The following is a 25,997-nucleotide window of genomic DNA, read 5'->3' as shown; positions in this document are numbered from 1 at the left end:
GAGTCAAGAATACATTAAGGGAAGAACAACGGTAAAAGTGAAAGAAGACCAAAGTATGGCTTCTTCTTGACTTGTGGGTCCGGCCTCACCATGAGGGTTAGTCCAAAACACGGACAGAGAGTAGCCACTTCCACAGAAAGGATTCACAGATCTCGAAGTCTTTGGCTCCCTCCAGTCTTTCCTGGCACAGAGCTTTCACTGGTCAGTTTCATCCGCCTGCACTACAGCCCGAGGCTCTCCCAGCCCGGCACTCAGTGGGCGGTCCTACGAAGTTCCCCAGATGGCTCTGATTGGCTGGAACACAGCCAAAATGAAGGAGTCACGGAACCTGAACAAACTTGAAACAGTGGTTTTCTCACCGAAAATATCTAAATCAAGGCAGTTACATGGTAATCCATAAAGTGATTTAACTAAGGGATGGCAGTGAGATTTGCTCTTTTTCTTAAACTCATAAAATGATAAGGAAAAGAAATTCTGCAGATCTAGTGGCCCTGCCCAACCCTGGGTGAAATGCACTAGCACCCTCCCTTCATTCCACCTATAGCTGGTGATGTCCATAAGTGAGAGAGAAGGGGAAGGGGAGAGAGGGAGAAAGTGAGGGAGAGAGAGGAAAAAAGGAAATGGGGACATGGGAGGATGCGAGATGGGAAGAGGGAGCGAGGGGAGAAAGAAAAATATGGCTCATTGCTCTCTGGGCACTGGCCCAAATCTTCCCACTTTCTTTTTTAACCCTTTAAGCCCAAGGATGTGCTTTACTGATTTTAGAGAGAGAGAGAAATACCGATGTGAGAACAAAACATCCATCAGTTGCCTCCCAAATATGCCCCAACCAGGGATCGAACCCATGACCCAGGTATGTGCTCTAACCAGGGGATCTAACCCACAATCTTCTGGCCTATGGGACGACACTCCAACCAAGTGAGCCACCTGGCCAGTGCCCCTTCCCACTCTTAATCACATTTTGTCAGTTTAGAAATATAAAAAGCAATTCTTTACAAAACCTAAGATGAATTCCCCCCTCCATATGAGAGGGTAGCAGATGTTTTATGATAAATTAGAACCACAAAAAAGAAAGGAGACAGGCATCTAGTCAATCTGAGTTATACTCTCAGTGACCAATGGGAGCACATGAAATAATCAGAATACATCGTTCACCACTAATGTCACTATATTGGAAATACTAAAGACATTCACCAAAGCTTTTCTGCTTCAAAAGCTACTCTCAGTGAAGAATAAAGAACAGAAAGATGGTCAAGCGTGGACTAACATTCATAAAGACAGAACAGAAAACTTCCAACCTCTCATTCATGGTTTGAGGTATCCCTACCATACGCACAGTAAATTAAAACACTCCATAATTACTGCAGCCTTCTTTCCTTCAGATGAAGGGGAAAGAGCATGTCATGTACGCTCCATGGTGAGCTCAGGGCGACTGCTACATCTGTTTTTCCTCTTTCCTTTCTGTCCTAGTTCCCAACATTCTTGCTTCCGGCTGGGCTGGAGGAGACCAGCGTTGCCTCCACCTCCTTGGTGCAAACCAGGGGACCCGCTGCCTAAGGGCAAAATGGTCCCCACCGTCCTGAACCCCGTTTTGACTTTGTGCCCAAATAGCCTCTGAGTACTGTAGACAGATGGCAGAACCTGGTACCACAATCCATTTAAGCATGATCAGCACTATTCATATAGCACTAGGCTAATTCCAAATCAATAAATGAAAGATTTCTTTCACATAACAAAGAATGCAAACTGACCACTAATCTGAAGTAGGAAATGGGTTTTTTTCATTATTAAGGACTCTTTTCAAGCTCTCATTAATTTAACTTTGAAAAGAAGGAAAAAAGAGCCTTACAACTCTCTTCCTGGCAGTGTGAACAACTAACTCCCCCCAAAAGTTAACAGGCTCAGATGCTATTTTGACTAGACCTCATGGAAAGTTCTCGGACACTCTCCGATTTTAATGAGGTGAATCATATTCCTTCTGAGAGTCTCTGACTCCACTGAAAATGTTTCCATCTCAATAGCTGACAGAGTAGCAAAGGAGACAAATATCGCAAGGGAGAAAATAAAACTTTCAGTACAGCAAGCTGACTCTGGAATCCAAAAAAACACAGCATAGTAGCTTTGCCTCAGTGGAAAAGCACTTGGGGAATATAAGCAGTCTTTAAATGGAGCCCAGAAAAATCTTACAACTGTATCAGTGGACTAGAGAATTGACCCACCACAAAATTCCACTGCTGTCCATCCACTACTGCCTTATACATAACTCATATCCACACATCCTGCAAAAAAAATTAAGTGTCCTATCACTGAAGGGTGTCTGTATCAATCACATTAATAAAAAGCTATTCATGCGCACCTGGAAATGTACTTATTGCTGGGGATAAGTAGTAAGGGGTGAGAGGTATTGTAAAGGATGTGTACTTGAGAGTCTGCTTTGTTTCATGGTTTTACAACAGTTTGACAGCTAAAGGGGAGGGGCAGGGGGAGGACCACTAATAATGAATGACTGACTTATGGGCTAGGTGATACCACTTGTTAAAGACAATGTTCTTTGATTTTGCAGTCTTTCTAAAATTGGGTAAAACTGCCCTGACTGGTATGGCAGTGTGGTTCCGTGGCTTGCATGCAGGCCTTCAAACCAAACAGCTGCTGGTTCCATTCCCTATCAGGGCACATGCCTGGGTCGTGGGCCAGGTCCCCCAGCGGCGGACATGCGAGAGATGACAGGCAACAGATCAATGGTTCTCTTACACACTGATGTTTCTCTACCTCTCTTTCTTCCTCCCTTCCCCTCTCCCTGCAAATAAATAAATAAAATCTGTAAAAAATAAAAATGGGTAAAACTAGTAACAGAGTTTACTGAACTGAAGTTGCTGAGTCTATTATAGCTCCCTTTGGAGAAGTTCTGCTGCATGACACCAAATCTACTCTTAGCTCTGTGAAGCCTGATAAATGGAAATTTTTACCATTCGAGTCACTCCTTTACTCTTCATCCTTAAAAGTCAGCAATTTTTAAAAATACGATCACTCCGATCTTTGTTTACCCAGCCCAAGCCACCTCCCAAGCTCATGCAGAACATGGCAAAGTAACAAAATAGCAAGACCAATGAGACATTCTATTTATGTAACACATTTCTACACCATGTGCCTTCCACATTGTGCTTAACACTAAGATACAAAGACAAACAAGAAACTAAATCTTAAGAAATATATGATTTCACATATTATCAAAAACTCTGAAGAAAGTCATTGCCTCCTGATAAGAGCCATTAATTTTGTTGTAAAAGCAGATGTGAAGGTGTTCAATTCATAAAAGAATATGTAGGTCATAATATGGAACAAAAATAAGACTCCATGATTCCACTTAAAGGTGTTAAAGACCCAAATTTGTACACAGTATGAAATCAGTCTTGTGGAAGAAGCTGTGTGTTGCTTACCCATTAGCCACCACCCACTTCTTCCCTGCACCAGAACCCTGGGGAATATCGGGCTCCTCCCCAAACCTAGGAGATGAGGACCTGCCTGGGACTCCAGAAGCCCTCCCTGTCCTTCAGACACAATCCTCACTGGTTTTTAAAGCCAGAAGTTATGAGGGCTTCTCTTCATGGCACGGGAACCATGAGCTAGGGGGCTTGGTGTGTGGCTGGGACTCCTCACTCCTCAGGGGGAACCTCCACAGCCAAGATATCCCTCCCGGATTTTTATCCAACGCTCGTGGGTATGGAGCCTGTCCCATGACCCCATCCTGCCTACCAGTCTCCATGCGGTTTCTTCTTCAAATCCTCGTTTGTAGGATTTCCATTCAGCTAGATTTCGATGGTTAGTAATGATGGTTCTCCTGCAGTTTAGTTGTCATATTGATGTGGTTGTGGGAGGTTGAGAGTACAGCATCTATCTACACCATTATCTTTACCAGAAGTCTCATCTAATGCCTTTAAAGATGAAAAGGGGATTGTGTCCTGTACCTTTAATCAAAGCACCTGGATCATATTTGGTATTTTACCAGTAAATTAAAGAATACATTCTTCTTTTTTGTTTCTTTTATAAGGACTGAGTGTTAAACAAGAAAAACAGTTTGAGAATAAAATTCTATTGAGCCTCTCTGGTTAGGCTGAGATTAAAAAGATACCTGTGGACATAATTCTAGGATTATTAAAACCAAACTATCTGTTAGTACCCAAGCAAAACTCAAACTCAATTCCCTTCCTTTTCTCCTTTATATATATATAGCTGGGAAAATAATACTGACCTATTTACAGGATTACATGAGGATTAATCAGCTTAAAAAGCTTAGCACATCAAGATAAAGGAAGATTATAATATGTATATGTACTTAACCACTTCTACAATTAACAAATGTATCACCATACAAACCACTATATTAATTCCTTAAAATATTGCAAAGTTTTTAAAATTACAAATAACTCCTCACATTTAAGATGTTCATTATTAAGTACATATTTCCTAAAGCATTCAAATATCTTTAAAGAAAATAGGCTGAGTACAATGGAAAGAATTACTTACAACTTTTGATTAAGCACACCAAAAAATAAAATTACTAAATGACATTTGCTCCTGATCCCTAGGCCTCTGGGCCAGAAAACTGTCCATTCGGCTATCAAAATAGTCAACACATCTGGCCCTGACTGGTGTAGCTCAGTGGATTGAGTATGGGCCTGCAAACCACAGGATCGTGGTTCGATTCCCAGTCAGGGCACATGCCTGGGTTGCAGCCCAGTTCCCAGCAGGGGACTCACGAGAGGCAACCATGCATTGATATTTCTCTCCCTCTCTCCTTCTCTTCCCCTCTAAAGATAAATAAATAAAGTATTTAAAATCACAGGCGAAAAAAAAAAGTCAACACATCTCACCAGGTTCGATTACTACCATTAGCATCATCATCAGATAGGGGCCCAGCCCGCCTTCCACACTCCTAATGCGGAAGCGATGGGGCGGGCCCCTCGGAGCCTAGTGTTGAGATCTGAACATTTCCTGTGGCACCTTCTGCCTTTGATATCGGAGTTATGCCCCTGGAAACACGCACCTCAATAATGAGAAGTCATTATAGAATTTCTTCTATTTCCTTTCAGCTCAGCCAGTTTGCTTTTAAGCAAAAGCTGACTAACATAACAGTTATTGAGTCCTTCAGATGCAGGACAGAAAACTGGTAAGCCAGTTCCAAGTGTTACTTCTACCAGGGTTAATGGCAACCACAGCTCTGGGAATTGAGGCTTTTGAGATGGTCTACTTTATAAATCTCATTTATCAAACAGTAGGGTTGTTACATATGGTGATAGAAATTATGAAAATGTTTAGACTGAATACAAAGTGTGAATATGAATTGGATTAAATTACCTGCAAGAAAGAGAGGAGCTAACTAATTCAGGAGAAAGTAAAAGGAACCAACCATAGATACGAATCCAGCAGGGTGGCACAGAAACGTAGAGCCTGCTTGTAAACTGTTAACCTGGGGTTTGCTATGAAAAGGCTTCCTGGGATTTCTATGCATAATTTTAAGAATTTGAACACAGTCAAATTAGATTAAACTAAATAGTTGCACCTAACATACTTTTTGTCCACTGAATACAGGAAGAAAGGTTAGAGGAAGTTTACAATAATTCAGACAGCCCTAAAAACACAAGGACTAGTTTATGGTAATTCCAAACTGGGAACTCAGAGTAAATACTGGGAGAGGAAAGCCGCGCCCCGGCTGGAGAGCAGTGCTGACAGTGCGGCTGGGTGGGCGAGAAGAAGAGAAACCCAGCACTGAAGGACAATTGTTCTATTTCTCTCCGTAGGCAACCAGGCCCTATTTTAGTTTAGTAAAATATTTTAAGATTTGCTTTATGTCCAGTTATGGATTAAACATTTATGAAAAGTCATCATTTAGGGGAAAATTCATATTTTTTGCTTGCTTTATTAAAAAAGGGAAGGCATACAGGTCTTCCTATAATGCAGCTTTGTAACTGTATGTCTTTGGAAATCACGAGATGAATTCATAAGCAAAAACATGAGGAAAGTAGGAATAATCATAAAATGTCCTAATCACTGAAACTATCCCTGATCGGGGGAGTGGCAGAGGAGGTGGATAAAGTTGGTATCACAAGGTAAGGGAGAGAAAAGTCAAAAGGGAGAAGATATACACAGAACAATTACAATCCAACACTTAAAAAGAAAAGCTGGACATTGAGTTTAGACGCGGCTTTGGCATTCTGCCCATGAAACATGTTTCTGGGAATCACAGGTGTCTTTGCCCCTGGCCAAGGCACAAATGAATGAGTCAGGGACACACCTAGGCTAGAACCCTAGGCTTCCCGACAAAATGGAAAAATATATGGGGCCTACGTCACCAGGAACTTCTTCTTTGGTATTGGACGTGTCCTTGAAACACCTGCTCTCCACCACACAGGGAAGTTGGTCAGGCAAGGGCAGTACTAAGGAGAGAAATGAGAGTCCGAGGAAAGTACGGTAGCCTCAGGAGCAACAAAAGCAATTTGGAAACTGTTAGATGTTCTCAAGGATGGGGGAAAAAAGCAGAAATCCATAAAAGCACTGTGGAATGCTTTGTATTCCACAATGTGTGGAATACAGAGTGTGAAGCACTCCAGCACAGGTACAGGATGCCTCTGAAAAAATGGAATTCACCTACCTCATAACTGTGCCGACGAGAGACTAAGTATAAAACAACAGTACACACTGATACGTGAGAGTTGGCAGGACAGACTCAAGGCCCATGTTCAAAAAGAATTTTGTGCTGGTACATTGCCTATATCACCACATTCCACCTCTCCTTTTCCTCACTCTTTTTAGTCCTTCATACTACAAATTCCTCTGGTCTGGGCAACGTCAGTTCCAAAGCTCAGACTTACCCCTTGTCTCTAGAAACATGTTCTCTGAGGAGGTGGCCTTCTACCAAGTTCCCTCACCAAATACCACAGGGGTCACCTGAGGGTAGCATTCCTGTGGGCTGGGCCCAGCACAGGGGACCTGAAACAGGGTCTGTCTGTGACGGACTTGCCCCCATGTCTAGCAGCTCTCCAGGTCACAGTTCTCAACAAGCACATATAGAAAACAGGCTCATTTTCTTTTCCCACTCATTAAAAATAAACCCAAATGGTACCCAGATTTAGAACACACCTACCAAAGAAAAGTTAAAAGAGAGGGAGGTGCCCGCCCACATAATCTTTCTGTTCAAAGAGGCACTCTTCCACAGTTGCTATGGAGTTTATAATTAACAGTCAAACTTAACCAAAAACAGATACTTCTGGAATCTATTGTAATTTATACTAGAAACTTATTTATTTCAAATTTAAATTGTAAGCACTAGCTGGATTCCACGGTTGAATCTGAAAGCCTTTTTGGCACAACTTTAGCTCTCTTTTGTAATCACTCAGCCTTGGCTACGGAGAGCACTGGCCTGACCCACCGTTCGGGCAGAAGCAGACTGGCTGCGCCTCACGCACACAGGCTGCCACGCCTCCCGTGCAACTGCGTCAGGAGGCTCCAGTGGTAGAATGTCAGATTGCACTCAGATGTGTTCACCATGGCACCTTCCACAGAGCTTTGCCGCTGTAGGACTACAAGGATTTTGTTGCCTTTCTCACCTGTCACCTCAAGGTGAGTCTTCTCACCGCAGGTTCTAAGACAACGGTGCACAACGAGGCATCCTGAGCGACCAGCTCTGCTGGGACGCTGCCTGACAGAAGGCGCAGTCGCAGAGAACACAGACGGCAGGGCAGCCTTCACAGACTCCAGGGAGCTTTGTGGAATCTTCGTTATCATTGGAATCTACTTCGAGAGCTACACGAGGACAGGAGCCTCCTCCTTTTACAGGAAAAGGAATTGAGCCCTGGCCGGTGTGGCTTGGTTGGTTGGAGCATCATTACATACACCTAAAGTTCTTGGGTTCGATTCCACTTCAGGTCACGTGCCTAGGTTGAGGGTTTGGTCCCTGGTTGGGGCACATGCAGGCAGTAATCAATCAATATTTTTCTCTCATATTGATGTTTCTGTCTCTCCCCCCTCCTCTCTCTCTAAAATCAATGAAGAAGTAATGTCCTTGGATGAGGGGAAAATGGGAGCGGGGAATTTGAGACTCTGAAATACAGAAGCAGAGCAGTAATACCTCCACTAGGTTCGTCAGACTCCAGCGTTCATCCCAACCATGTCGTCTCTTCGGGAGAAATGGGAAGAACCCCTGGTCCCCAAATGACTCCCTTCAGAGCCTGGCCAGGGTGAAGGCAAGTCCCTCAACGGTCACTGGTGGGAAGTAGGCCTAAAGGTTGTCCAAGTCCTGGTGGAATGTAGACCTTCCCCCCTCAAAAAGCATGATATTGGGCTGTGACCTGCCACTGACCCCTCTGTAAGCATTAGTTGTTAGACCCTGGCTCTTACCTGGGGACACAGAGCATGAGGAGGAGCTTTAATGTAAGACACAAGTGAGTTTAACAGGTGAGGAAAGACTACCTTGGTTTTTAATCTCTTCTAATATGAAAATCATTTTTAAAAGTAAAAGCCCTTCCTGCCACCTCCACAATAGTTCTATATTATACTTTTGTATTATATTAATTGGTAAAAGCTAAAATGGGAATTACTAACTCAATTTATGACTTGGAGCACTGTTAACTGAACTTTTATTTTAGAGAACAACATGACCTGCATACATTTGAGAACCTGGAGTGTCAGGTGCAATGTACATATAAAGGTGGACATATGGAACATGCTACAGGCCACTTCCTTGAAATTCCATGAGTCCAAGTGTCCAGAAACGCCTGATTAGAACATTGGGTCCTGCTACAGGTAAACAGGGAGGGCTCCCATGGAGGAACCTGAAGGTAAGGAATATAGGGGAAAGCCCACAAATCATACTTCATCTACTTCACAGTTCTTCTTAAGACCAGCCCTGCAGCCCTTTATGCAATGGTCAACATAAAAACTGACAATGAGTTAACACTGACATGTGGGCAGGAGAACTACGGAATGCCGCCACTTCCTATGGGAGGGGGTAAATACAAGAAAAGAGGGAGACAGTGTCACAGAGAAAGTTAGCCCATCCCGACACCAAAATGACTTGCCTGAGTAAACACAAATGAGTAAAATCATCTAGAAAAAAAAATATTTTCCAATGATACCTCAAAGATTTAATCTCCAAAATATACAAAGAACTCACACAACTCCACTCTAAGACAAGCAACCCAATTAAAAAGTGGGCAAAGGACTTGAACAGACACTTCTCCAAGGAGGACATACAGAACATCCAGAGACACATGAAGAGATGCTCAATATCGTTAGCTATCAGAGAGATGCAAATTAAAACCACAATGAGATACCACTTTACACCGGTCAGGATGGCTATCATAGACAAAGCAACAAATAACAAATGTTGGAGGGGTTGTGGGGAAAAGGGGACCTTAGTTCACTGTTGGTGGGATCGAAGACTGGTGCAACCATTATGGAAAACAGTATAGAGTTTTCTATGAAAACTAAAAATGAATATGCCTTTTGACCCAGCAATTCCACTGCCAGGAGTATATCCTAAGAACCCTGAAACACCAATCCAAAAGAACCTATGCACACCAATGTTCATAGCAGCACAATTTACAATAGCCAAGGGTTGGAAGCAACCTAGGTGCCCATCAGTAAATGAATGGATCAAAAAACTGATCCATTTACACAATGGAATTCTATGCAGCAGAAAGAAAGAAGGAGCTACTACCCTTTGCAACAACATGGAGGGAACTGGAAAGCATTATGCTGTGTGAAATAGGCCAGGTAGTGAAAGACAAATACCATATGATCTCACCTTTAACAGGAAGCTATACAACAAATAAGCAAACAAAATATAACCAAAGACACTGAAATAGAGAACAGGGGGACAGCGACCAGAGGGGAGAGGGGAGGGAATTTAAGGGGAAAAAGGGGAGGGATTTAGAGGAACTGGTATACACAGCTAATGGGGGTGGAAATGGGAGGGAGGTGGGGAGCACTGGGGGGGTGGGATGGGAGTAAAAGACAGAAAACTTTACCTGAACAATAATTAAATAAATGGGAAAAAACAGCAAGATTGTTGTTAATGAAGCTTCAATATCTTGATTTGATTTGGATTAAATTAAAAGGTCAGCAACTAAAACAACAAAGTGGCACATGCCCATGCTAGTGACGAATTCATCATGGTCACAGTTTAGGACCCTACCTTGTCACTTCTCACCAAAAGGTGACTCATTTAAACATCACCAACACTCCTCCAAATGTAGCTGAAACCTGAGACTCAGAAACTACCTGACATACACCTACACTCTGTAGACATACACTGAAGGTCAAATTTAGATCCTTTATACCAGGGCTATCAAACTCATTTTCACTGGGGGCCACATCAGCCTCGCGGTTGCCTTCAAAGGGCCAAATGTAACTTTAGGACTGTATAAATGTAATTATCCTTAACAGTTCAGCAAGAGCTCGGCGCTGCCGCCAGGTGGAAACAAAGCAGAAGGCCCGATTTGGCCCACAGGCCCTGTGTTTGCCACCTGTGCTTTAGACAGAAAGGGTGGAAGGAAAAAGAACTTAAACCAACGGATTTTAAATACTCACAGCACCTGTTATCAATGAACGAAAGACCTTAAAGCTGAAGGAATCTAATTAACCCCTTCCCTTTCCAGCTTCTCCTCTCTCAATATCATCTATCAACAGTCTTGCCACACTATTCAACAGTCCCTGAACAAGGACTGCACACATGCCTTTGTTTATCTTTAGGTCACTCAGGTGTGTGCAATAAGCTTGGTGTTCCTACCACAGTCATAAATATACATACACATTTGCCGAAGTCCTACTCATGCTTCTACTCGGCCCCCAAAGACAGAATGCATGATTAAAATGATTTTCTAATGTGAAGATCATTTTTAAAAGTAAAAAACCTATGCTTTTTTCTTTTGTTGATTACCCCCCTCCCGTAATCCCCCAGCATGTTCTTCAACTTAACCTCACCTGTTCCTCCACACGGGTTCCCTAGAGTCCAGTCATCACAACCTCGTTCACAGGTCTCATTCACAGTGCTTGGCCCAAATGCTTAACAAAAGCATGTTGCAGAAATAAGTAAATGAATAGGCATTTGGGAGGAAAAATTAAGGAGAAATGCTTCGGATATTGATTGTATGAGGATTACCTATTCACATAAAAAGTGCACTGTCTTAGCATTCTATTATAGGAGAAAAATCTGTTTATCTAACCCCAACTAGTCAACTTCTCTTCCCTGGTAACTGATAAGAGCTGTGTTATCTAATAAGATGAAAAAGGAAAAGCCTGGTTTTCCATCAAAAGGTGTGAATTAGACACTTAAGTCCCACAGAGAAGGGGATCCTGCACTGTTCAAAGATCCTCCTTGAAAGACAAACACTTGCTGAGGAATCCCTACCAGCACGGCCTGTGCCTCAGCCTTTCTCACCAGTCATCAGGGCAGACACGGTGCACTCACCTGGCTTGTTTCCTTCCCTCTCATGGCCCAGCTGCCCCTTGGTGTTCAAACCACACGTATAAACTTCTCCATCCTCCAGCAGGAACACAGAGTGGTTTCCTCCACAAGCCACTTCCTTGACGCTTCTGTCTGATATGAATCCACACACCTGTGGCTCGGCCACAATCCCTTGCAGGTTAGTGCTGACACCAGGTTGGCCCAGGGACCAATAGCCCCAACATAACATTGTTCTTATCCTTCAGGGAATCATGTAGCCTAGAAAAGAGTTTTATAATAAAAGGTTTTAAAAAATAGGTCAAAGAAAGTCATGCTGAGTAACAAATGTAATCAATTATTTAAAAATAACCCTTTAATATTCTTCAGATACCTTTCATCTCAAAAGAATATGTATTAATATTGTTGAAAGTACTCATGTTGTAATAATAATGCTATTTTTGTGTTTTAGTAAGAGTTTAGAAAACATTTCTGAACAAATTTTGCATGTGGAAATGAACTGTGAACACAAATGGGGTATTCAGTTCACCCATGAGGAACTCTGAGTGCCAGTGACTTCTTAAAATAATCTTTGCAAACCATATGGTAATAACAGTTTTGAAATTACCCTTATGACTTCACCTTGTCCTTTCTTGTTGAACTCTTCCTTTGAGTTTTCTACTTATTTAATTTAAAAAACATTTTTTGGAGTCCTTTAGGTAGCCTATCATTATCTTGGATAGTAATTCACCACTCAAAGCAAAAATGAGAAACGTGGGGAAAAGGGGATTATTTTTCTGCCATTGCCTCTTACACATCCTTCCGGATCTGGTCAAGCTTCATTTCCTGCCTCAAGCTTCACAAGAGCTTCTGGAGACCATTTTAGCCACAGTCAACCTGCATCCCTCTGATACATTCACTAAATCGGCCTTTCTCTGTATCTTACAGCTTAACTCTTCAGCCAGATTTTATTTTTTAAAGATTTTATTTATTTTTTAGATAGAGGGGGAGAAAGAAAGACAAGGAGAGCAACATCAAGCAGTTGCCTCTTGCTCACCCCTAACTGGGGACCCAGGCACGTGCTCTGACTGGGAATCGAACTTGCCACCTTTCAGTTCTCAGGCTGGCACTCAACCCACTGAGCCACACCAGCCAGGGGGTCAACCAGATTTTAATTGACTTAAGCAGAGACCACAGTATAAGATACACCTCTTCAATGTAGGAAGTATTCAATCAACTTTCAGTTGACTGATTACTCCTGACTCTAGCCCAAAATTTCACTACTTTTAAAATTCATGCTTCCCTTGCATACAAACAAAAACAAACTTTGATATCTGTCAGTTCACACCCACTAGGACGGGTATAATAAAAAAGGACAGATGCTAACAAGCGTTGGTGAGGATGTGAAGTGGAGCCTCCCGCAGTGCCAAGGGAGCATCAAACCGCACAGGGGCGTTGGGGACCAGTCTGGCAGCTCCCAAACAGGCTAAACACAGAGTTACCATATGATCCGGCAATTTCACTGCCAGCTATATATCCAAGAGAACTGCAAACTGACAAATACCAGATGATTTCACTTATATGTGGAATCTAAAAACCAAAATAAACAAACAAAACAGAAACAAACTCATAGACACAGAAAATAAATTGATGGTCCCCAGATGGGCGGGGTATTGGGGAGATGGGCAAAAGGGTGAAAGAGATTAAGATGTACAAATTTCCACTTATAAAATAATCACAGGGATAAACAGCATAGAAAATGTAGTCAATATTTTAATATGATGCCAAGTGGATACCAGACTTAATGGGGTTATCACTTCGTAAGTTATATAAATGTCTACTATACTGTATACCCAAAACTAATATAATACTGTATGTCAACTGTAATTGGAAACTAAATTTAGAAAATTTAAATAGAGCCCTGACTGGTATGGCTCAGTGGGATGGGCACTGTACTGCAAATTGAGAGGTCACCAGTTCAATTCCCAGTCAGGGCACATACCTGGCTGATGGCCAGGTGCCCAGTTAGGGGAATGGGGGAGACAACCACACACTGATGTTTCTCTCCCTCTCTTTCTCCTTCCCTTCCCTCTCCCCAAAAATAAATGAAATCTTTAAAAAGAAAAAAGTATTTTTAAAAATAAGTAAATAAATTTAAATAGAAAAGAACTGCAACATACATCCACACAAAAACTTGTACTCAAATGTTCATAGCAGTGCTATTCATATTACCTAAAAGTGGAAAAAACCCAAATGTCCATCAGCTGATGAATGGGTAAGCAAAATGTGGTATTGCCATACAATGGAACATTATTTAGCTCCTTATGGTAATGCTGTTTGATTTACTCTTTGAACTCTTTCATGAAATGCATTTAAAAACCCAAAATAAAATAAAATATAAAACTAAATCTCAATTTGCTGTCTTAACCAGAAAATTATGCTTCTGATTAAGAATTTTTACTCCCTGTCTAGACTCTAGAACGAAAAGAAGAAGAAGAAAAGAAAATTAAGCTTTAATGTTGTTCTTTGAGTTAACTGCAAGGAGAGAGAGTAACATGAAAACAAGGCAAGGGGAGGGTGTTAGAGGAAGACATAGACACTTTTTAGTTACTTCATTGTTGTTCAGTTACAGTTGTCTACATTTACTCCCCACCAACCCCAGCCAAACCCTCCGCCCTCCCCCTTAGTTTTGTCCATGTGTCCTTTATTAGTAGTTCCTGAAAACCCTTCTCCCCACTGTCTTCTCCCCACTCCCCTCTGGCTATTGTTAGATTGTTCTTAATTTCAATGCCTCTGGTTATGTTTTGTTTGCTTGTTTCTTTTGTTGATTATGTTCCAGTTAAAGGTGAGATCATAAAAGACCAGCAAGACCACATAGTCTTTTTTCCCAATTTGCTAAATTGCTATATCCACACAAGTGTCTTCCTAATTTTTAATGTTTCATGACTTATCTCTCCCATCAGTAGTTACATAGGCAACATCAGAGTGTTTAGTATACATCAGTCACTATGAAAACAGGCATTTTATACCATTATCTCACTTCATCTTCACACCGACCCTCTTCCATAAGTATTGTTCTTAGCCTCATTTTCACATGAAGCAAAACTCAGAGAGATTAGGAAACATGCCTAAAGTCACACAGCCAGAAGAAGCGAGAACCACGCTATAGATCTAGGTCTGATGGCCATGTCCTCACTCCTCCAGTGGGCTGGCTACAATGCCACCCAAGTAGATTTACTGGGTTGGCCAAAAAGTCAGTCACGTTTTTTCCATATCATGGCTCTAGTAGCGCTTAGTTGTCTTTAACTTCATTCAAAACAATTTTGTTAGATTGTACTGTGACAGCTGTCATATCAGCATACATTAAAGAAAATTTATCAAAATTGCTGAATTTTCATGCAGCCATTTTAATATTGAAGATGGAAGGAAATATTCAACATTTCTGTGTATTATGCCTTATTATTTCAAGAAAGATAAAAATGCAACTGACACACACAAAAAAGATTTGTGCCATATATGGAGAAGGTGCTGTAACTGATCGAACATGTCAAAAGTGGTTGGTGAAGTTTCTTGGTACCATTGACATTTTGGTCAAATAATTCTGTGCTGTGGGGCTGTCTTAGACATTGGAAGATGTTTAGCAGCACCCCTGGCCTCTACCCACTAGAAGCCAACAGTGTGAGAGAGCTGACATACTCAAAATATCCAAATCAACAGGGTTATTGGTGAAAATGGAAAATATGCCTTTTATTTTATGGAAAAAAAACTAAATGAACTTTTTGGCCAACCCAATATATGCCACCTACAGGAACAAAAACACATGTGAGCACACACACACACAAATATACTTGCAGAATGACTCAACTGTAGTCCATATATAATACATGATGTCCTAGGAACTTAAAGATAAAGTTGCCCTCTAAAAGTCTAACGAGGCAGATTTAAGAGATAATGGGTGAGATTAGGCAGCTGTAGCATGAAGCCAGTCCCTTAACCATTCACGTACAACATGTCTAAAAATATAGTATCAAGAAGCTGTGATTCCATGTCTACACAAAATTGATAAACAATGCTCGCAGCACCTTTATTCATACTAAACAAAAATGTCCATCAACAAGCACAATAAACAGACCGTGCTATATATATACAATGGAATACTACTCATCAATAAAAAGGAAGGGGGGAGGGAGAGAGGCCATGACTGAAATGCACTTAATGTAATCGAAAGTTGCAACTCAATGTGTCAACAACCTTTCTAAAGAATAAAGGTTAGTTTGTAAAAACAGGAGACTTGACTTGGGGTAGTGAACACACAATACAGTATACACATGATGTATTATAGAATTGTACACCTGGAACATACAATTTTATTAATCAATGTCACCCCAACAAATTTAATTAAAAATAAAATAAATTAAGAGTACCTCAAGGGTGTTATTGATTGCTTTTTTGTCTAATATCTCCCCTCAAGCACCCTGTTGTCTTGTAACAAACTCTACCCTATGCTGCACAAGGGTGAGCATGACTCTGGCCAAACCAATCAGGAAACACCACCCCTAAGCCATTGTGGTTGGTGCAGGAATAGGCTGACACTTCTAAATGAGGCAAAGTCCAGACCCATTAAGTTCTGTGGAGCTCTGATGAAAGAACGCCTTTTTCTTCTGAATAATAAGTAAGGCTACTGCAAGTTACCTCCCCTGCCACGTGGAGGATATCTGTAAGGCTCTATGAAGCTACCGGCCACAGAAGTTAAAGGAGAAGAAACAGAAAGAGTCCCAGTGATGCTCACTGAGCCTTGGCTCCCCTCTTGCCTGGTACCAGCACCACCACCTTCACTCTTCCTACGTACATTTGTTCCTCATTATTTGCAACCCCATACTTGTGAATCTGCCTACTAAATTTATTTGTAACCCCAAAATCACTGCTCAGAGAATTTTTTAAATCATGCCCAGACACATGCAAAGAGGTGAAAAATTTGAATCACTCTATGCACATGTTCCCAGCTGAAGTTGAAGAAGATGATGCCCTGCCTTTTTGTTTCAACTCCCAAAGGTGGTCTTTTCACAATTTTTTCAGTGTCATGTTTTTCACATTTTTATTTTTTCCCTCAGGAGTTTTGCTGTTTAAAATGGTCCCCAAGAAGAGAGCTGAAGTATTACAATTAGTCATTGTTAAATTCACCCAACTACTTGCTTTCCTTAGATTCCACGATTAATAAGCAACCTTATATAATTTGTTTTCCAAGGCAGCTCCTACTATGGGGAAAGAACACCATGGCCAGCTAGCTGGTCAAAGCGTCTCAGGCTTCCTGGCATTTCCACTTCTCATTATTATTTCAGCATCCTGTACCTATCAGCTTCTTATAAGTTTAGCATGAGTTTGTTTGTCGGTCCTTGAGGATCAGCTACACTCTGAATGCTTTGGACAACTGCAAGCCTCAGTAAGCAGCCTGAAGTATATGGTCTCATTGTTTCTGAGTAACAGAAACCACTTATTAAAAAATACAAATAGGACTATTATTCAAAATCCTTCCTATGTGAGGTGTAGTAATGGAATCTTCAAGCAGTCAAATAAAAATTACTCAGAGAAGTAACTAAATGGCAACCACAAGTAAGCTGTGAATGATTAACCCTAATAGAAAATCTGGTCTAGGTCATCATAATGATTTGCCAGAACTACAGCAGGGAGCACAGAAATCATCTGCCTTTCAGAGGCAGATGGTCAGAGCACTGAAGAGAAACCAGCTTCCACTTAAAGGTGCACTCGGGTGGAATCCCCGTATTTAGTAGCTACTGGTGCCCACGAATGTAAAGATCCAGTTTCAGCAATGTTCTTCATCACTTGGCATTTGATATCCCAAGTCCTCCCACCCACTTTTTTCTTTTTACTCACTGTCTCTCCCTTGCTTCCAGAGAAGTAGAATCTTTTATCAGGAAAGGTGCTACAGAAGAACAGAGGACTACACTCTGACTCAGCAGCTGTCCAACTCAGTCCCATCCCTTCCATTTCCTGCCTCTTATTCCCCCATCACAAAATAAGAGGAAGAAAGACAGATGTTCTGTTCCCTCCATGTCACACCTGGTACTTTTCCTAGTCCTTCTCCTCATCTATTTTTGGTAAAAGATTCAGGATAATCGTAGCAGGGCTTAAGGGTCAAAAGAACTAAAGTTCAAGCCCTGAATTAACCACATGCTTCCTGTGAAACCCTGGGGAAAATATTTAACCACTCAAAGGCTGCTCCCTGTTGATAAAGTAGGGAAAAGAGTGACAGGACTGTGAGAACTAATGACACAATGCATGTAAAGGGAGCTTAACATGGTACCTGGCACATGGTAAAAATGACCGATAAATGTCAGCTGCTACACAGTCAGTGTTACTTCTTCCATTGCTGTTCTCTGAGACCTCAGCAAACAGGATAGTTGCCACAAGAGGCTGTGGGTGGGGGCATGACACCTTTCTTCTGTGGTTAGCACTAGCTACGTTCTGCAAAATCTGTACTACAGCAAACAGCACTACCACCATCCGCCATAACTTTCATGAAGGGGAGTCAAGCTTGCTAGGAAAAGTTTTTCTGCATGTTTTTTCTTTTAAATTCTGGGGAGAGCAAAAGGATAGATAAATCTCCCTTTATCAGTCCTAGTGAGAAGAGTGCAAAAGACAAGCTGCAATTCCTAAGTTTTGTGTTATGAGTCAGACTATGCACACAGTAGCCTAACAACTGATTCTCATCTCTTTGTTTCAAAGTCACTGAAGCCTAAATAACACTCAGGCAGGACTTTTCATCTCATTTATAATAGGGATAAGCTTCCTTTCAGATAAGCTTAGGAGCCATTACCTGAATGGTATACAGAGCAAGGAGGGTCTTTTTCAACAGCAGAAAGAGGCAACATCCAAGGCTTCAGTCCCCTGCAGGCACCCCCCAAATCCTAGCTTTAACTAAATTTGGAACCAAGACTCCACACAGAATTAACTGAAGTAACAAAGAAAATTCATTCTAATGACATCCTTTATTGTCAAAAATTTTACTACCATATGCAGAAATGACACAGAAAGGAAAGAAGTTTCAACAGTGGGAATCTCCCTCTGTTTTCTCCCTCTCCTTCACTTCAGCCGGGCTTTAGTCCTCTGACCCTTGTAGCCAGTCTAGGAAACATTCCAACCCCTCTCCTGATGGTCCCTGTACAGGTAGCGCCTTCTTTGCCTCCTGGTGCTGGGCTTCGTGAAACTCCACTGCCTGCGTCAGCAAAGTAGACTGTCTTCAAAGGACACTTGGCACAGCCTGGCAAGAACTGAAAAGCCTGACAGTGCCCAGTCAAAGAGATAGAGCAGCCAGGACTCTTCCACACTGTGGGAGGGTAAATTGGTATCAGCCACTTTGGGGAAAGAGGAGCACTATCTAGTGAAGATGAAAATGTGAATACCTCACAGCACAGTAATTTCAAAGCACTGTCCAACTTATTGAGCATCTATAATGCTGCACGATCTTGAGAACTGGAGCTACAAACATCAGTAAAACCTGGACACCGAGAGTGTTCTGTAATGATGAAAATGTTACATGTGTGCACTGTCCAATATGGTAGCCACCAGTTGCATATGGCTCCTGAGCACTTGAAATGTGGTCAACGTGGCTGATGAACTGAAATTTTAATTTTATCTAATTTTAATTAATTTTAATGTAAGTAGTCACATATGGTTAGTGGCTATCTTACTGTCCCATGCAGTAAGAAATTCAAGAATATATGCCCCAAGATATAGGCACAAGAATATTCATTTCAGGATTGTCTGAAATACGTGAAACAAAAAACAACCCAAATCATTATCCATAATAAAATGAATAAACTGCAGCATATGCATGAAATAGAATATTGCATGACAAGGAAAAACAAATGAATTCTATCTACAAGCATCAGTGTAGCTAAATCTTAAAAACAATATTGAAGGGAGGAAAAGCCCCAGAAAAATTCAGAGTATGATGCATTCTTACAAAGTCCAAACACAAGTATAACAAGTATTTGGAGAGAAAAACATTAGTGATGGTAGAAATACAAAAAAAGCAAAAACAAATAATCAAAACAAAATAAAAGGTAATGATTATGGGGCAGCAGAGAAGGAGGGCAGAATCTGGAAGGAGCACAGAGGGGACTTCAATAGCATAGCTGATGTCCTGCTTCTGTCCTTTTATTGTTCTTTCTTAGGACTTATATATTTTATGCTTACAAATATTTCACATTGAGAGAAAATGAAAAGCATAGGACCACTGCTTCTTGCATCTCACCCCATTCCCCGTGCATGTTCAGCCAGGGAGTCTCTCCGTGGAGGGGACCAGGTTTACTCATCTTTTTATCTCCAGTTTTCGGCACATCGTAGGAGCACAGCGTGGGAGAGGCTTACTAAGCGCCTAACAAACTGAACTCATATCTGAGAAAACCAGAACTCCCACAATCTAAATTTGTCAGTAGTTTTGTTTTCCAAGTAACATTAAATATAAACATTCCTTATGTAGTGACAAAAAAGTTATTTCCTCCATTCTAAAATGCACTCTCTTCTCACCACATTTTAGCAAATCTGAAAGTCGAATGCCTTTTACAATTGAAGCTGTCCTTAAATAGTGGTGTTTCTCAAGGACAGAGGGATGCAAGCTCCATGAAGAAAGGACTGAGCCTCTTTTGTTCATTTCTCTATCCCTAAAGACTAGAATAGTGTCTGGCACATAGTAGGAGCTCTATAAATAGTTATTGAATAAAGAATAAGTAATATCTACTATTACCACCTACTGTGCATCTGAGTCTGTGCTAGAAACTTTACAGAGATTATTTAATTTGCCCTTTACAATAACTTCAAGGCTCAGCAAGTTTAGGTGACTTGCCCAAGAACATGTAAATAAGTGGCTGAAATTGGAAACTAAGTGGCAAAGACAGGATTCCAGCTAATAGGTAACTGGAACCTATGTTAGTCAGAGATGGGAAGGGTGAGTAAAGCAATCTCAACAGAGTTAGCCAGCCTTTCCTCCATGTCTACTCTGACTTATAAGAAAAACTAGTTCAACTAGTTCACTTACTGGTTCACACACAGAAGCACATATCCCTGACTCCAGCAAGTTCTATTTCTAAATGTATAAAATATCTAAAAGGGATAGAGTTATATCATCAAAGAGATCACCTTATATAGAACACCTTCAAAGTCCACTTAATCTAAACACTAGGCAAGAGACTTACATTATTAACCTCATTTGAATGGCAGCTGAGGCCTTCCAAGGCCAAGTACCCTTGGTCCTCTGCAAAGTGGTTAAAGAAGAGACTAGGTCTCCTACCTCAGGGTCTCACCTGGTTCTTGCCAGTACATCACAGGAAAAGAAAGTCAGTAAGGTTTGTTAAGGTCCCTCTCTAAGCAGCTATACTAACCTGAGTTCTTTATATAGATCATCATGTTGAATCCTCTTATCAATTCTGTAGGTTAGATATTATCTCCATGTACAAGGTGAGGTAACTGAGGTTCAGAGAAATTAAGGAACTCACCACAGGTCACACACTTGGCATTTGGACTAGAAGCCAGGATTGTTCCCCCTCACCTTGCAGATCTGCAAGTTAAAGAAATAATAATTAACATTAGTACAGAACTCTACATATACTTTCCTGTTATTGAAAACAAAATGAGGGCTACTTTAAAAGCAAAAGTAACATGTAATCGGAAAACAGCCAGAAACAATTTCTGAAAATAAGAATATCTTTAAATTATGCAACCTTGAATATTCCCCAAATATTGTATCTCAGACCTGGAGTTCAGTTAAATACTAACAAGAACATGAGGATGTCACCTCTAAAAGTGAACTAGAGACATTGATAACTCCTTTAAAAATCCCTGGAATTTTTTTAGATACAAAAGTAAAAATGAAATTATTTTAAATCTCCCACTTAGGTTAAAAAGATAAATTTTTTAAAAAATAATTCAGTTTTGTCTCTTTTCTTTATGCTTTCCATGGACCACACACGTTACAGCTTATTTTGCCACAAGTGATTTTGAAGACTTTCTCATGTCTTTCCTTCCCTCCAATACCACTTCCTCTTTCATACAAAACAAGATGAAACTGAGAGGCACCTTCAGTCTCTCAAAATAAAAAGTCCTGCAAGATTTTAAGATATTATCATCATAACTTCATTTCTATCTTATGTAGAAAATCCCATTCACTTTGAAGAATATCACTTTTATTTCTGAAACTGATGCAAAACTGTTTTCTCTCAGTAGAGATATAACTGTAAGTATTAAAAATTTAATTATTATGCAAATCTTAAGAAATTGAAATCTGTTACTCAGAACAAAATGCCTTAACCAATGGTTCTAACCACACCATTTGGAACATTTTGGATTCTGTTTGTTTTTCAAAAAAGAAAAACCCAGCTGCATACTGAACAAGTAAACCTGCATATTATTCAATTGTTTCTTTCTTTCATGCCAAAGGAGTTTTTCCAAAGAGGTTTCAATCCTTTCTCCTTGATTCCTGAACACTTTCTCCAGAAGGTTCCAAGGTCAATGTGATCAAACGATGATGTATAATTAATCCGTTTTGCATTAAAGGTGAGCTAAATATGTATTACTCCCCTGTTCTTTTTTGTTTCACCTAGTTTTTTAATTTAATCTTTATTATGTGCTTTCCATTACCATTTAGGCCCCTTATACTGTCCTCCCCCAGCGATCACAGCACTGTTGACCATGTGCATGAGTCCTTTTTCTTTTTTGCTCTATCCCTCCACCCCAACCCCTCTTCGGCCACTAGCTGTCATCTGTTCTCCATTTCTGGTTTATAAGGCCCTTCCTCCAGGGTAAAGGAAAGTACAAAAAGAAAGCGGCACAGTAATCTGCCTCTCTATCTTCTCACATCATTTAAAAAGACTGTTATCCTCATTTCATTTCACTTTTCTTTCTCCTCGGTCTGGAATTAAAAATCAGCTCACTTGATGTTATCAAATCATCAAATGAAAGGTTCTAGAAATAGGTTCCTAAGTGTGGAAAGTGCCAGAAGACAGACAAACATGCAAGAGCTCTAGAATCCTCTTTCCTAAAGCTTTCCGTGCATAATGAATGTAAGCAAAATCCTGGAAGGCTTTGCTCTGAATTTAAGGTACTTCCTAATAGGGCTACTTTAAAAGCAAAAGAAACATGTAATCAGAAAACAGCCAGAAGCAATGAGCTACTAAAAGCAAAGTTCCAATAATGCATATTCCTGGAGGCCCACGGTGCATACACCCAGAATCAATGCACAGTGGCTTTAGGTGCTGTCTGTACCGCACTCCCTGGCTCAACTGTTTCAGGATTACACATGCTCTTCTCTGTTCCGGTTTGCCTACTCTACATATTTACAAATGGCTCAAAGTGCCACCTGCCTCCAAACATCCCAGCTTCTGACAACCCCACGCCAGTCCGCGTATTTACCTGTCGCGAGCACCGGCGCGGACACACACACACACACACCCTCGCCCCGGCTCCGCCTAGGAGGCGGACTCGGAATAGACGGGCCAGACACGGCCTCCACGAGGCGGGTGGTGCCGGACGCCAGGAACCCACGGGCGCTGTCACCAGAGGCTGAGCCCTGGGTCCTCAGTGCAAACTCCTTGCGGCCGCCAGGGTTCCCCAAAGGCGGAGACCTCTCCGGCTCCCATTTCCCGGGGAACATCCGCGCCCCTCACCGCCAAGGTATCTCTAGAACCCCGGAATTTAAATAGGGACAGGCAAGGATCTTCTTTTTTACTTTCTGCGTCGCAATCCCTCCTGGACTGCGAACTACGAAGTCGGGGTGGGGGGCGCTCTCAGTTTTAAAGCTGCTTCCGGCCTTTCTGGGCGCGGGGGCTCTTCTGATCGGAGGGAAAAACGATCAGGAGGGCGAGGGGCGCCCCCGCAGGCCCTGCAGGCGCCCAGCCCGACCTCCCAGCCCGCCGGGCCCCAGGTCCTGGGAAGTGGCCAGCAGCCGCAGCTGCCCCTCCTGGAGCAGCGCGCTGACAGCCGTGCCCTGGGGAACGCGACGGTGGCGTGGCTGCAGCGCTGCAATGCCCTCCTCCCTCGAACCCCGGTCCCCGCCCCGCGAACCTTAGCAGGCGCCGAACCGCCGCTTGGGATTCCGACTGTGACAGCCCCTCTGACCCGGCTTGGGGTTTCTCCGTTCTCGGCGTCACAATAATAAGGAAGTTTCCCCGCTAGCGTGCGGGTGGCGGAATGCGCCAGATGAATGATTTCCCATCCGGCCAATGGGTACACAACTGGGGCAGGGTGCCACCAATGGCGGCCGCAGCGGAGCCGAGGGCGGGGAGGCGAGGTCCGCCCCCTGGAGGCGGGGTGAAGCTTGAGGCCGGGTAGGGAACGGAGGCGGGGGGTGGGGGGGCGGGGCGGCTGGAGGTACCTGGATTAGCCGGCCCACGGAGGGGACCGCAGCTCGGTCAAGATCCGACTGCAGGACTCAGAGCGTTAGCGCGGGAATAGGATAGTTTTTTTCACTGCCGGGAAGTGAGCTGTGTTGATGAGTGGTTTATCTTTTAGGTTCTGGGCTCGGGGTCTTATTGCTGCAGAGGTGACCACAAGCCTTGGTTATGAGGGGGAAAAGCTAAGGGGTAACAAGAGAGGTTGAGTTATTAAGCGTTTTATTCCACGGTACAGCTGTCTTCTGTTTCACTCGCCTTGCGTGGACTGGAAGAAGCGCAGAGCCGAAACGGGACTGTGCGGTGGGATAGGCAAGAATGAGGTCACGATCTGCGTCTGGCGCTGCCCTGGCCCTCCTGCAAGGTTGCGGGTGAATGAGGAGATCTGTGCTGCAGAAGCAAGGAGCTCTTGGGGAGGATTGGAGGGTGGTGGCTGGGAGAGCATGAAAAGAAGTCACTGAGCAGGACATCTTGAATCTAAACTGAAAGACACCTATCTAGTCTAAAACCCACAAATCAATATAAAAGTTTGTCCTTCCTGACACTGAATTTCAGAGCTTCCTTCTCCTGAAAGCAAGGTCAAAATGCTTTCAGAGTTCCTGTGGCCCTTGTCAGATGCACAAAAAATCTTTTAAAGAAAACATTCTTACAAAGGTGACTTAATGTGTCTGCTGATCCTCCTCAACCCTACAGTTTGAAACACAGAAGCACAAAATTGTGCAAGCACTATGTTAAACCCAAAGGCATGGCTTTCTTAGTGGAAGAATTTCTGTAATCTGGCATTGATCCGGATCATTTGAGACAAAATTCTTCACAAAGATGTTCAGTTCAGGTCAGGTCTGCAATCACCTGCTCTGAGAATTTAATAGATTGGCTGAGCAGAAAAAAGTTTTAAGGAGTGTTGTATCCTGGGGATGGGGCACCGTTGACTGGCACATAAACTCTCAATGATATAAAAAAAAGTTGTCAAATGCTCCTGTCAGCTAAATTAATCTATGAAAATAATTACAACTTTTGATGTTTCAATCGCACTGGACACCTTTAGAAACACTGGGGACAAAATTAACACAATTCCCTTATGCTCCAGAAGGACAGACGTTTCACAGAACCCAGGTCTCTCACAAAGACATGTGGATCCCCAAAACAAATATTCATTCTATGTGAACCATGACTGCCCATGGTCAACTGAGGGCCCAGATTTTATGGGTAAGAGTCTGGGGGTCATTTGCTAAAAGGGTCTCCTCATCTACTCTGCTTCTCACGATATAATGTTTGTTTACCCAGAGTCAACCACTGCAGGGAAATCCTGATTTCCTCCTTATACCAGTATATTGAGACCTGCCTCATCCAATCAAAACTATATAAATTGTATCCTCCTTGAATCTATACTGACCAATCAGAACTGCACAATTTGGAAGCCTCATTTGCATAAAATTAGGAGATTGGTCAGAAACTTAATAAAAGATGGCCGCCGTTTGTGTCAGTAGAACACAATTTAGGTTGCTATCTGCATTTTGTAGGCTACAGCTCCTTTTGCTCAAGTAAATGCTTTTTACATTTTATTACATTCTAGAATTAACTTTGGTTTACCAGATATGGTAAACCAAAATATGAGGTTTGCAATCAATCAGTATTTGGGTATGCATACCTGGCCCATGGCTCAAATGTTTTTCAAATGAAATTTCATCTTGAGGAAAGGGTTGTTTATCAAAGACTCAAGCCTGGAGGTGGAATAGTAATATCTAAATTACAAAGTCAGGTACTATAAGCTTCCTTACCAAATAAATAGCCAGAAGCCTGGATAAATAAAGCACTGTGGATATCAGTGAAGATATCCACAGTGCTTTATTTTGTTTTCTTAACTGATCCAACATAAAATGGCAGTTTCCTCAGCAACATGTCCTGTTCTATTTACTAAAATAGCTTTAAATGGCCCCAGCACCAACAATAGTCATAATACCAAATATTTACACTGGTTTGAGGAGGCCATCAGTGATTTACTTTTCCTTTCCATTTCTATAGTACTGTCTTTCATCCATTTATTTATGATCTCCCATATGTTCCATAACAAATGTTCCATATATATTAACATATGTTCCATATATATTAACTATCTATTATAAAGCCAGGTGAGCAAAACCATACCAGTTACC

At 41.9% G+C, this 25,997-nt stretch overlaps 1 protein-coding gene across 7 annotated transcripts in view; it reads right to left on the bottom strand.

Annotated features, from left to right (window-relative positions):
• Window positions 1-23,631, bottom strand: part of HERC3 (HECT and RLD domain containing E3 ubiquitin protein ligase 3) — a 105,658-nt gene extending 82,027 nt beyond the window's left edge. For 2 of the 7 annotated variants that reach the window (XM_053666325.1, XM_037141077.2), the window contains exons 1-3: window positions 23,519-23,631; window positions 20,956-21,017; window positions 11,468-11,722 (exon numbers count right to left, since the gene is read on the bottom strand). In XM_053666325.1, coding sequence (XP_053522300.1) covers window positions 11,468-11,693 — 226 coding nt within the window. In that variant the 5' untranslated portion in view covers window positions 11,694-11,722; window positions 20,956-21,017; window positions 23,519-23,631. The other 5 variants (XM_037141071.2, XM_037141075.2, XM_037141076.2 and 2 more) reach the window with 4 other exon arrangements.
• Between the last annotated feature and the right edge of the window lie 2,366 nt (window positions 23,632-25,997).

Source organism: Artibeus jamaicensis, unplaced genomic scaffold (assembly GCF_021234435.1).
Source record: "Artibeus jamaicensis isolate MK-2021 breed Jamaican fruit bat unplaced genomic scaffold, CSHL_Jam_final contig_452, whole genome shotgun sequence".
Taxonomy (NCBI): Eukaryota; Metazoa; Chordata; class Mammalia; order Chiroptera; family Phyllostomidae; genus Artibeus; species Artibeus jamaicensis.
This window is presented reverse-complemented; position numbering and strand designations above follow the sequence as displayed.